The 12,824-nt window shown below is 38.2% G+C and overlaps 1 protein-coding gene across 1 annotated transcript in view; it reads left to right on the forward strand.

Annotated features, from left to right (window-relative positions):
• Positions 1 to 12,824, forward strand: part of LOC106870759 (cadherin-87A) — a 121,480-nt gene that overhangs the window by 88,673 nt on the left and 19,983 nt on the right. Inside the window, exons 29-33 of the mRNA XM_014916956.3 lie at positions 1,205 to 1,431; positions 3,325 to 3,501; positions 4,232 to 4,345; positions 8,233 to 8,365; positions 11,159 to 11,398. Coding sequence (XP_014772442.2) covers positions 1,205 to 1,431; positions 3,325 to 3,501; positions 4,232 to 4,345; positions 8,233 to 8,365; positions 11,159 to 11,398 — 891 coding nt within the window. The remainder of the gene's footprint in view (positions 1 to 1,204; positions 1,432 to 3,324; positions 3,502 to 4,231; positions 4,346 to 8,232; positions 8,366 to 11,158; positions 11,399 to 12,824) is intronic.

A 12,824-nucleotide genomic window follows, 5' to 3' on the forward strand; every position in this document is an offset into this window, starting at 1 on the left:
GGATGTTATCTGTAGAAGTTCACATTTGGTACCCCGTCCTCTGTATTTTTGGCTTTAGCAATAATTTTCCATTCTATCTAAGGGTTGCTTATTCCACCTTCTTTCAATATTCATATTATATCTGACAGAGATGTTGCATGTTTTTTTAATTTTTATCTCTGAATGACGGCAAATGTTGTGTATACCTTTCCTTGAATGAGTTACTTATCATTCCGCTACATGGCTTTGCTATTCTGTTGGGGTCTGTGATCTTGGCCTTGTATATGAGTTCTTTCTCGAGATAGTTGTTGTTTAGAGGGCAGCAGTTTTGGGATCTACAGTTGCATTGTCTTTTGGGTGCGTTTATACTTATTGTGATTGAGTATTATTCCTTATATTGGGGAGGCAACTATAGCTAACTTTAACAATATTTCTGATGAAGATTTTATGGTATTTGTGTGAATGTCGAAAGTGATTGTCTAATAGTTTTAAGAATTTCCTGGCTGTTAATAGAATTAGTTTTAAGAATTTACTGGCTGTTAATTCATGCTATAAGGTGGGTTAAACCATAAGATTTTCCTCTGCCTACGTCTTCTTGGTCTATTTGTATGGTTCAATATAGTATATGCTGTCTTTGATAGACCTTTCTAATGCAATATATATATACTACTGGACCCTAGCGAAGGGAAATTTAGACAGTGTCACGTGACAACTTGCTGGGGCAGCCTGCTGGAGCCTAGCAGCAGGTATAAAAAGGGGAATTTGACAAGACAGTCAGTCGGACGCTGACACTCGTTGATGCTGCATCGAAGAGGCCAGGGAATAGAAGAAAGAAGACATGCACCCAACACCAGAGCTGAAGACACCTCCAAAAGGGGGGGGGGGTCGCCACGTCAAACCGGTAGAGGAGTAGGGGCCGAAACCGGACGTGGTTCCTCCTGATGATGTCTTGAGCTAACTGGGTCCTATAAAGGAGCTGTTGTGGTAGCAGACCTTGAAACATGGTTAAAATTCCTCCTATATATAGATTCAGATGAATATGGTACTTAAGTTGAGGCACCAGAATTTAGTATAGTATTATCCATACAATTTCAAAATAAGGTGATTAAAATCATATTAAATGGTGTTGCTTGAAACGATTGTACTGCATTACCTCTGGGTATCCTTGTTGCTTATTTTGATTTTATATATATATATATATATATACATATGGTTTTATTTTCAGGAAGAAAGGTTTTTAATATTGATGCAGTCACAGGAGAGATAAAAACAGCCTTCGATATGTTGAATATTTCTACAGTAAATTCTTTCTCACTGACTGTGATAGCAACTGATAACGGTCTTCGTCGTTTGAATGCAAAAGCAAATGTCATAGTCAAAATTGAATTTTTGATCACGAAAGAACCAAGAATTCTTCAACCAGGACCTGGACAAAACGCAAGAGTTTATGAGGTGCAATTATCTATCTGTCTGTCTGTCTGTCTGTCTGTCTGTCTGTCTGTCTGTCTATCTGTCTGTCTGTCTGTCTGTCTGTCTGTCTGTCTGCTGTCTGTGTGTCAGTGTATGTCTGCTGGTGTGTTTTATCTACCTTCATATCTGTCTATATGTATGCATATATATATATATGTACACATGTGTTTATACACACATACACACACACATATACATTCATATATGTATATGTATATATACATATATACATGTTGGTGTCTTGATGATTGTGTGGGTAAAGACAGGGAGATATCAACCTAGACAAAGGATGTTGAATCCTTTCTAGACTTTAGTTAAAATTTTTTCTCAAAGTTATGCCCCAGCATGGCTGCAGTCTAATGACTGAAACAAGTAAAAGGCATATATATATATATACCGTAAATACTCGAGTATAATCTGCATTTTTTCCCCCAAATTTAAAGGTCAAAATCCCTAATGCGTACTATATACGAGGTTAAAAATGAAAAATATTTGCTAAGTAATGCCCGAGTCTCTATTTGCTGTGGCAATGTTTATTCAGACGCTTTTTGTGATGTCGGGCGCGAAAATACCTTGAAAGCAATGAAATCATGAAAGAATCATCCATAACTTGCAGTAAGCAACATTTATTAAAATAAAGATGTTGTATATCGTCTGCACTGGATGGTTCTCAGGATGACGTTGTATGGAAAGATGAAATAAACGAAAGTGAATCTTTTGATGTTGACTATGAATCTGACGATGACGGAGATTTACACTACAATGATGCTGACATGTTTACGGAGGAACAAATGGAAGAGTTATTTGATTCTGAAAGTGACGTTGAATTTGAAGGATTTGAATAAATGTTTTTGCTTTTGCTTTTATAACTCATAGTGATAAATATGTAAAGGCAATTTACTTAATATTTATTTTTCCCTGACATTATTACTGTTATTTCTTTATTTTCTACAAACAAAGTGCACAAAAAGCTACACGTTTGCATTATGTTATATATACAATAATAATAAAGGACGTTACTGTAAACCAAGGACGTTATATAGACCTCCTTGACTCAAGTTAGAGAAGGGGTGTGTATTATACACAAGGTTTATGTTTTTCAGAGGTACAGCCCCCTAAAAATCCCCTGTGTATTATACTCAAGGGTGGACTATACTCGAGGATTTACGGTATATAATGACTGACATATTCTTTCAGATTCCTGAAGGTCTTAATATGTAAGCCATCGTTCTGAATCTTGTTGTTCTCCGTGTATACGACAATTTATTATCTGTTGGCAAATACCAGAATGCATCAGTAAATAATTCGTCAGCTAAATTTATAAACAAGAGCCATACACTCAAGTTAGATTTATTAGTTGAGGGTAGGTTTGGCCTAGGAGACTCAGTGATGACGAAACATCAGCTGTCTCAAAATCCCCTAACAAGCTAATGAATTGAGAGTGTCATGACCAAACATTCATCTTTAAGTACTTGTTCTCCAATGACAAAATACAACAGTGATAAGCATATTTACTTTCGAATCGGCCGCTCACTGTGCACCTGACAATAATAAATCGTTATGAGCTCAATGAACAGTGAGAGTCAAGAGTGGCTTACTTATACAGTCTTAACCTGTTCTGCTAGATTTGAAGCTGATGCAAATCCACAGAAACAAGAAATATATTGAAAGACAAATAATGGTGAAAGAACACAAAATGAATTGGCAAATCCAAATGATGGAAGCAAAGAATTCTAGCATTCAATCAAGAAGATATGTTTATCCACACATAAAAATATCTATTTTGACCAGAGCAATGTTTCTTCCATTTTGTATTACTTTATTGAAACACAAATATTTGACTAAAGAAATTCAACTCTTATAATTATATTTTAGAACCAGCCAAATGGAACTTATGTGTTTCAAGTGGTTGCCAGAGCTCGACAAGATTCCAATGTTTCATATTCTCTTGTTTCTGGTGAAGCGATTTCTACGTTATTTCAAATAGATCCTATTTCTGGAATCATAACTACAATAGCACCTCTAGATAGAGAGAAACAGAGCATTTACAATGTAAGTATATTTTCTTGAGTTATTTAATCATAATTTTTAGATTGTGATAGTTCTCCTTGTTAGTCAGAAGCAAGCCACAAAGATATACAGTAGAACATCTGCCTGAATCCAACACTAAAGTTTCAAACTAAAATCCTTACGGAATCGATTTTATTTTCATTTCTGTGTGGCTGATGAAAATCATTATCAAATTTGTGTTGTGGATATGTCTAAGAATGAGTAAAAAAAGAAACATTAGTGGTAGATGAAAATGGAGTTTTGTGGCTTCCTGTAGAAAATCTCATTGGTGTAACAATTGCTTTCGACAATTCTAGAATCAATAAGTTAAATTTGGGTCAATATAACTGGATTTAATGTAAATTGTACATTTTAAAGTAAACAATTTTTTACTGAGATTCCGTAAGAAATATGCAAAAAAAAAAAAAAATGCATGAATTTAGATTAACTAATTTTAAAATCTCGAGTTATGTCGTGCTGAAGGGTCCAGAAACAGGACGAAATAGAACTATCCACAGTTATCAGAAAACTTTAAGGACTTTCATGAAAAAAATAAAGGAATTATAAGGAAATATATGTATGTACGTTTGACTTTTTGATAATGATTTCTCAACATAAGAAAAATAGACTTGGAAAGCTTTTCTTCCCTTAAGTAGCAATTCCTAGTAATTTCATCTCGTGTATATTTTTATTTATTATGTAACAACTTGTAACTATTGTTATACCTGATCAGATAGTTATTGAAGCTGCTGACACATTAAATATGAATTACACCAGCACAAGGCAGTTGCGTGTTCTTGTACTTGATGTCGATGACAACAGACCGACTTTTGCTTCATGTTCGTCGGTAAGTAAAAAGAAAACCAATGTGTGTGTATGCGTGATTTTTTTTTATTCTCTCTCTCTTTATTTCTTCGTGTTCCTTTCTGTTGAAGAGCATAGGCTCAAAACATAACAGACTTTCCCACCTTCCCGAGCATCAAACTAATACACTTGCTTGTTATTTATACGCCTGTCTTCGTCTTTTGTTTTTCTGTAAATTTCAAATGTATATATATATATATATATATCATCATCATTGTTTAACGTCTGCTTTCCATGCTGGCATGGGTTGAATGATTTGACTGAGGACTGGTGAACCAGATGGCTGCACCAGGCTCCAATCTGATCTGGCAGAGTTTCTACAGTTGGATGCCCTTCCTAACGCCAACCACTCTGAGAGTGTAGTGGGTGCTTTTACGTGCCAGCAGCACGAGCACCAGTCAGGCAGTACTGGCAACGGCCACACTCAAATGGTGTTTTTTACGTGCCACCCGCACGGGGACCAATCAGCGGCCCTGGCAACAATCAGTCTCAGATGGTGCTCTTAGTGCTCCACTAGCACGGATGCCAGTCATTTGGTGCTGTCATCGAATTTGATTTCGGTTTCACTTGCCTGAACAAGTCTTCGCAAGCAGAGTTTTAGTGTCCAATGAAGGATAGGTACACATAAGTGGGCTGGTTACACCACTGGCATAGGCCACGGGTTATGGTCTCACTTGGCTTGCTGGGTCTTCTCCAGCACAGCATATTTCCAAAGGAGGTCTCGGTCATTAGTCATTGCCTCGGTGAGGCCCAACGTTCGAAGGTCGTGCTTCACCACCTCATCCCAGGTCTTCCAGTTTCCCTCAACCGCTAGGGTGTGATACTTTTTCACACAGTTATCCTCATCCATTTGCACCACGTGACCATACCAGCGCAATCGTCTCTCTTGCACACCACAACTGATGCTTCTTAGGTCCAACTTTTCTCTCAAGGCACTTACACTCTGTCGAGTTTGCACACTGACATTACACATCCAGCAGAGCATACTGGCTTCATTCCTTGCGAGCTTACACATGTCCTCAGCAGCCACAGCCCATGTTTCACTGCCATGTAGCATGGATGTTCATACACATGCATCATACAGTTTGCCTTTTATTCTGAGCGAGAGGCCTTTTGTCACCATCAGAGGTAGGAGCTCTCTCAACTTTGCTCAGGCTATTCTTATTCTAGCAGCTACACTTTCAGAGCACCTACCCCTGCTACTGACTTGGTCACCTAGGTAACAGAAGCTATCAACTACTTCTACTTTTTCTCCCTGGAATGTAGCAGAAGTTGCTCTCTGCACATTTTCTGTGTTTATTGTTCCTGAGCATCTGCCACATACAAAAACTAACTTCCTAGTTAGCCTTCCTTTGATATTGCTGCACCTCTTATGTGTCCATAGCTTACACTGGGTACATCTTATGGAGTTTCTACCTACGCCTTTTCTATAGATCGAGCAGGGCCATCTACCTGAAAGGGTTTGTGTTTTGTCTACCTTCCTACTTATTAGAACTTTGGTTTTAGCTAGGTGTACTCTAAGGCCCTTCGATTCTAATCCTTTCTTCCACACCTGAAACTTCTCCTCTAGTTCTGATAGTGACTCAGCAATTAGCACAAGGTTGTCAGCATAGAAGAGCTCTCAGGGGCATCCTGTCTTGAATTCCTGTGTTATTTACTGGAGGACTATGATAAATAGGAGGGGGCTGAGGACTGAACCTTGGTGGACCCCTACCTCTACTCAGAATTCTTCACTACTCATTGCCAACCTTCACCTTACTGACAGCATCCCTGGACGTGGCTCACGCAGCTCTCACTAACAATTCATCTATCCCTAGTTTTCTCATTGACCACCAGATAAGGGATCAGGGGACCCCGTCAAAGGCTTTCTCCATGTCAATGAAAGCCAAGTACATAGGTTCATCTTTAGCTAGCATCAATGGTGCTTTTCCCTGGCACAAACCCGAACTGCATCTCATCTAAACTGTCTCTCTCATTAATTAGTTGGGCTATGACCCTCTCTGTGACCTTCATTACCTGATCCAACAACTTGATACCTCTATAATTATTTGTATCTAAAGCGTCACTTTTACCTTTGTAGCAGTTGACTATGGTGATGCTACACCATTCATTGGGTATGACTCCTTCCTAGCTTCCCTTCTGGTGGTCTGATACAATTCCCTGCTACCACCGTTCTTCCAGTCCTTCCAAGCCTGTTTCTTTTGTCTAATAGCCATGTCAACCACATTGTTCCACCACCACGTTACTTTGTGTTGAGAGAGGACTTTGCACCATCCACAGATCTGGTCAGCGGCCCTCAGCAGGTTGTCCCGTAGAAACCTCCAATTGTCTTCCACATCATGTGATGCTATATCCCCTTCTATTTTGTGAAAGACTTCGAGTAATATGTCTCTAAATCTCTGTCCATTTGCAGGATCTTTAAGCTTCCATAACATTCTCCTCCATGCTGGTTGTCTTCTGGGCATCCATTTAGCTCTGATCCCGAAGTCGCTAACTACTAGTCTATGTTGAGGGGTACATTCTTCACCTGGGAAGGTTTTGGTATTTATAAGCAGCCCTCTTTCCCTTTTTCTGTCGAGGATGTAGTCAAATTGGCTAGTGTGTCTGTCAGAACGGTAGGTGACTGGCAGGTTTCCTGAAGTTGGTATTGCAAACCATAAGATCATTTGTATCACAAAACTCCAGCAGCCTAGTTCCCTCCTCATTACGGGAACCAAAGCCATAGCCTCCATGTATGCCATGGAAGCTTCCTTGCATGCTGTCCAATATGTCCATTGAAGTCACCAGCCACAAAGAGAAGGTCCCTGTCACTTGTCAACGAGGTAGTCTACAAGAGGGTGTTATAAAATCAGTCTTTCTGTCCATCCGGTAACCCCGGTTGAGGGGCATTGGCCGAGATAATGGTTGCTAACCTATGATGAAGCATTGCTACTGCGCCGGGATAGGTTTGTTTTTTAGGGAATTTTTGTTCATATTAAAGATTCTATAACACTTATGTATTCCCCCAAAAAGCTATATAGTCCACATGAGATCCAAAAATTCTCTGTATAAAAGACACTGCTATCTGGACCACAAACTAACCCCCACTTTCTCCACCTCCCTTTATCTTCTCTCATACCTTTCTACATAATCTTAGTAATCTCCCTCTGTCACTGAACTAGACACTTTACCTGCCTCAAATAATTGCCATTCCTTTTCTCACTATCTCAGCATCCAATAATTCTATAACTATTTATCCCTAAACTTTGATACCTAGGCACAAACCCTGCACAATGGACTCACCTTCAAATAATATCTCTCCATCTCTACTACCACCTCCCTTAGTACTCTCATTATTAACCCTTCACTCTTCTTAAACTACTTTCTCTCTTCTCACCGTTCCATGTCCTAATACTCCCCTTAACCCCACCGGCCTTCCTTCTTCCCCCTCTAACTCTCCACATTTAATCCTTCCATCTTTGAACTTTTCTGCATTAAGATCTGAAATGTAAGATCTTCTCTTCCCTGATGACGGAAGCTCGTCTCATCCTATGTTAATTACATCTATACGGCCACATATTGTGATGAGCTAAATCTACAAACATTATCATGGATTGCTTTCTTCCACCCCTTTTTCTCTGTTGTTTGTACTCTGTGCAAGTCGGATCTCTTAATACAGATTTCTCTAGATTTATACTTAAAAAATCTGAAAGTCTTCACCTTTTGCTTTCTCTCATGTTCTAAGTATACATATTCTGCATTTCTTACCATAATTATTATATTTAATATATTTGATGTATCGTATTTGTTTATGCGCATAATTACATATATATATATATATGTATATATATATTTATATTTATATATATATTTGAACATTCAATTTTGTAGAATCCTGAAACGAAGCAAATCAATGTATTTGAAAACTCTCCGGTTAAGACTTACGTGACTCAAATATCTGGCTGTGATAAAGATTTGTTTCCATACAATAAAATGGCTTATGTTTGGGCTGACCACAAAACTTGTAAGACGTATTTTCAAAAATCATCTTTCCACATTTGAATTAATGACGTGTTAATAGTATTCGTTTTATTGCTATGAGAACATACCAGAGAACCTATCTGTAGTGTTTGTAATCAAAACTTTATGTTAAATCAATTGGAAATTTTATATTTATAGAAAGCAAAATACTCACAGAAAGAGAAAAAAAGGAACAGTAGTGAATGTGCGAGATATGTTCTGGTGTAGGTGCATGACTCGGTGGTTAGGGGTTTCGGCTCATGATATTAACCCTTTCGTTACCAACCTGGCAGAAACCGCTTCTGGCCCTGTAGTACAAATGTCTTGTTTTTATAAGTTTTGAATTAAAATCTTCCACTAAATCTTAGTCACAATTTATGTTCCTAACACTAGCTGAATGATAACAAAGTTATTTTACTAAATTCTTTGTTATATTTAAAATTCATTGAAAGAAACACAGAACATCTCAACAGAAATCCAGTAACGAAAGGGTTAAGGTTGTGAGTTCAGTTCCTGGTGGCATGTTGTGTTCTTGAGCAAGACACTTTATTTCACGCTGTTCCAGTCCACTCAGATGGCAAAAATGAGTTGCACTTTTATTTCAAAAGGGGCCAACCATGTCACATTCAGTGTGTCATGTTGAATCTCCCTGAGAACTACGTTAAGGGTACGAGTGTTTGTGGAGTGTTCAGCCACTTGCACGTTAATTTCACGTCGTAACCGATGGAATGCAAGTTTTTTTTAAAAAAAATGTCTTCTATGGTACATTATTGCAATGAAAAGAAACACTATGAAGACAAAATTTTTCTTTAACTTGTTCAACTGACATCATTTTTGCATCACCGTGGCTCTGCTGCCTCCTGCATCTCCAGAACTTTCTTCACAATCCGCATCATGCCATTCACTATAACGAAGCTTCTCATTAACAGATCATTATCCGAAAAAACTATGACTACTATTATTACTACTACTACTACTACTACTACTACTACTACTACTACTACTACTACTACTTTCTATTATATATATAAGCCCTGAAATTTTTAAGGGGAATAGGCTAGTTGATTACTTCAACCGCAGTGTGCAACTGGTACTTATCGACCCTGAGAGGATGAGAGATGAAATTGACCCCTTGCAGAATTTGGACTCAGAATGTAAAGACAGTTGAGCATGTCCCTTAGTGGCTTCACCAGTTGAGCATGTCCCTTAGTGGCTGACGATATGTGCATCTCTGGTCATGAGCAGAAGTAGTGGGGAAGCATCATAGCCATGTGTTGAGATGAATACTTTGGGGTTTGAGTAATTCACCAGTGGAAACATGGGTGTTTTGTTCATCATACTTAAACAACCCTTATTCAGGGACCTTTTGAGTGAGATGAGCTACTTGACCTGAAGAAAATTCTAACTGGGCCCCACCTCCAAAGTCATACGCTGTATATCTTGATACGAGATCACCATGTCACTCACATATGGTTATGATGCATGTGCCTGGTGTAACCTGATCAGACAAGTAGTCACGATGGGTATATTGGGTTTCATATATTTTAGCCCAGTGTCACTTTGACGGCATGCTCTGCTCTCTCACTCAATAATAATAATAATAATAATAATAATAATAATAATAATAATAATAATGATAATGATGATAATAATTTCTTGAATTTGCTATGAGAACAAAGGATAAGAAGGGTAATGAAAAAGTCTGTGAATTTACATGGAAAAGCCAAATTAAAGAAATATTTGTCTACCATATAGTCAAGTATTCATGATATACTAATAATGAAAAATTGTTGATGGGATTATCTGACAGGACTAATATTTATGATGTAGTTGATCTTTATATATTAGATATACTAAAACCCAAGTTCCCATCCCACGACATTCGTCTATACCAGTGGTTCCCAAACAGTGTAGTGCGCCTCATAGAAGCAGCGGAAGAGAAAAAGCAGGTGAGGCAGAATGATTGAAAGACAAACATTTAGAAACAGTTTCAAAAATTCATATACTAAAAATAAATATGATTTCCAAATTTAAAATATTATTATGGATTACCTGTAATTTCATGCAAGAGTCCCAATATAAATAATTATTGACCGATTCTATCATTGTGATATTTTTGCATTATATCAGGTGTTAAGAATATAGTAACAAGGATCCACATATTGGAGGAGAAAGTTATCAATGATAATGTTCTGATTTCGAATCCGAGGTTATCTCCTTTAACCCTGTCTCTGGACCTTTGGTGGGGCATGAGCAAATTTCATTCCGAAAATGCAGCCCAGAGAAAAATCCATCCTATGTTAACCTATAATGGATACTAAGTGTCCAGGTACCAAATGCAGTGCAAGAAGACTCTTGAGGGCACAGAGACACTGTCCAAGTTTCACAACTATAGTGCAGGACAAGGAGGACCAGAAACCATAAGACCTAAAACTTTGTCCTTCTGCTCAGATATCGGCAACCCCAAACACCCTTGTGCAATGAGTCCACATCTACACCAGTTCGTCCAAGACATTTTAGAACTTCACACTTGCAGCCATTCTAGATCTGAAATGTAAACATATGGACAAGTCCCGAATGAACCTACATCACAGGCAAGAAACTCAAGAGAAGGCAGCAATGTCCATGGCCTTTAGGCTTAAATGCATAAAAGAATACGCACACACACACACACACATATATGTACATACTTACCTACATACATACATATATATATATATATATATATATATATATGTTTTATGTATGTATCTATGTATGTGTATTTAAAACATTCAATGATGATTGTGTTTTCCAGGTACTAATACCAACATGAACGCTTTTCTTCTGGAGCCACTATCAGGAGTCATATTAACTAATGCTTCTTTAGATTATGAAAAAATTTCAAAGTATACCTTATGTGTGCGAGTAGTGCCAGAATCGGAAGCTAATTCATCCTCTCCTAGAATTGAGGCTGATCAAATACAAAAAATAACGGTAAATGTTCAAGATAAGAATGATAATGGTCCACAATTCGATGTAGAAGAAAGATTTGCAGGTGAGTAAAAACAACTATATTGTTCATAAAATGTTTGAGAGCTGAACAAAATGGTAGTCTTTGATTCCTGGTTGATTTCTCACTCGTTCGTATTGAGGCTGGCATTCTAGCAGTTGAGAGATGCTATATTTTAGACTCAGTCGAAAATATTCGGAGTAATGAATAATTAATTTTCAATATCTAATTTGTCTTAATTGATCGTTGTACAATGCCATAGCAATTGACTATAATAGTGCAGTTGTGCAATGTGCAGTTGTGCAATGTGCAGTTGTGCAATGTGCAGTTGTGCAATGTGCAGTTGTGCAATGTGCAGTTGTGCAATGTGCAGTTGTGCAATGTGCAGTTGTGCAGTGTGCAGTTGTGCAATGTGCAGTTGTGCAATGTGCAGTTGTGCAATGTGCAGTGTGTCTTTTACCTTTATTCTTTTCAATCATTATACTGTGGCACTGCCTTGGAGAAGTTTGGTCGAATGAATCGGGCCCCAAGGTTTATTTTTTAAGCCTAGTACTTTTCCTATAGCTCTCCTTTTTGTTGGCTAAACGACGGGGACGTAAACACACCAAATTGTCAAGTGGTAGTGGGAGACAAACAGGCACAAAGGCACACACACACACACACACACAAACGCAGGTTATGTCTGCTCTGGTAATTGGCGATGGCTAGGTCATTATCAATAATCGATGGCAAAATGAGCTGCTATGGACCACACTGTCCTAACGTGTGTATGCATGTGACCAGGGACCACACGTGGACTTGTATTCCCACTGAAACTCCAAACATGAACTCCACACTTCAATAACGAATGACAACTATGGCTATGGTGTCTGTGCTATCCGACAGGCTTGGCTCTCCCAATGGAGCATTTGTCAAATTTGCAAGCTGGATTATTTTATTCTACCTGCTGAGATGTCAGAGCCGACTGTTGGATGTGGTCAGCATTCGTGAAGGATGTGGTGAACTCGTTGGTCGGAACCTGCTCAATACAGCCCGAGTGAATACCGCCTTCATTACAAGTAGTACACACACACACACACACACACACACACACACACACACACTCACACATGCAGAGTTTACTTTTCTGTTAAGGTAATATCAGCAAAAAAGGACTCCATCTGGTGAGAGATAAACATTGCTTAATGTACACAATACATAGTTATGAGTTAGGAAGATCAGTGGTAGGAGCATCACGACTTTTGAAGTTGCCTTCACATAAATTCTTCTTTTCAAAAGTTGCTAACTACCTGCCCTCGTTCCAGTTTATGGATGAAAAGAAAGCCATTAAGTTGGTTAGCCATGTGTGGGATTTGAAGACCAACTCCACACCACCACAATCAAGTGGAAAATCATTGAAAAGTTGATGCCATATGTTAATTGATAACAAATAATGCAAATTATGTGTAGCTGATAGATCACATATCGTTTT

The sequence above is a fragment of the Octopus bimaculoides genome, chromosome 2 (genome assembly GCF_046866305.1).
Source record: "Octopus bimaculoides isolate indiv1 chromosome 2, ASM4686630v1, whole genome shotgun sequence".
Taxonomy (NCBI): domain Eukaryota; kingdom Metazoa; phylum Mollusca; class Cephalopoda; order Octopoda; family Octopodidae; genus Octopus; species Octopus bimaculoides.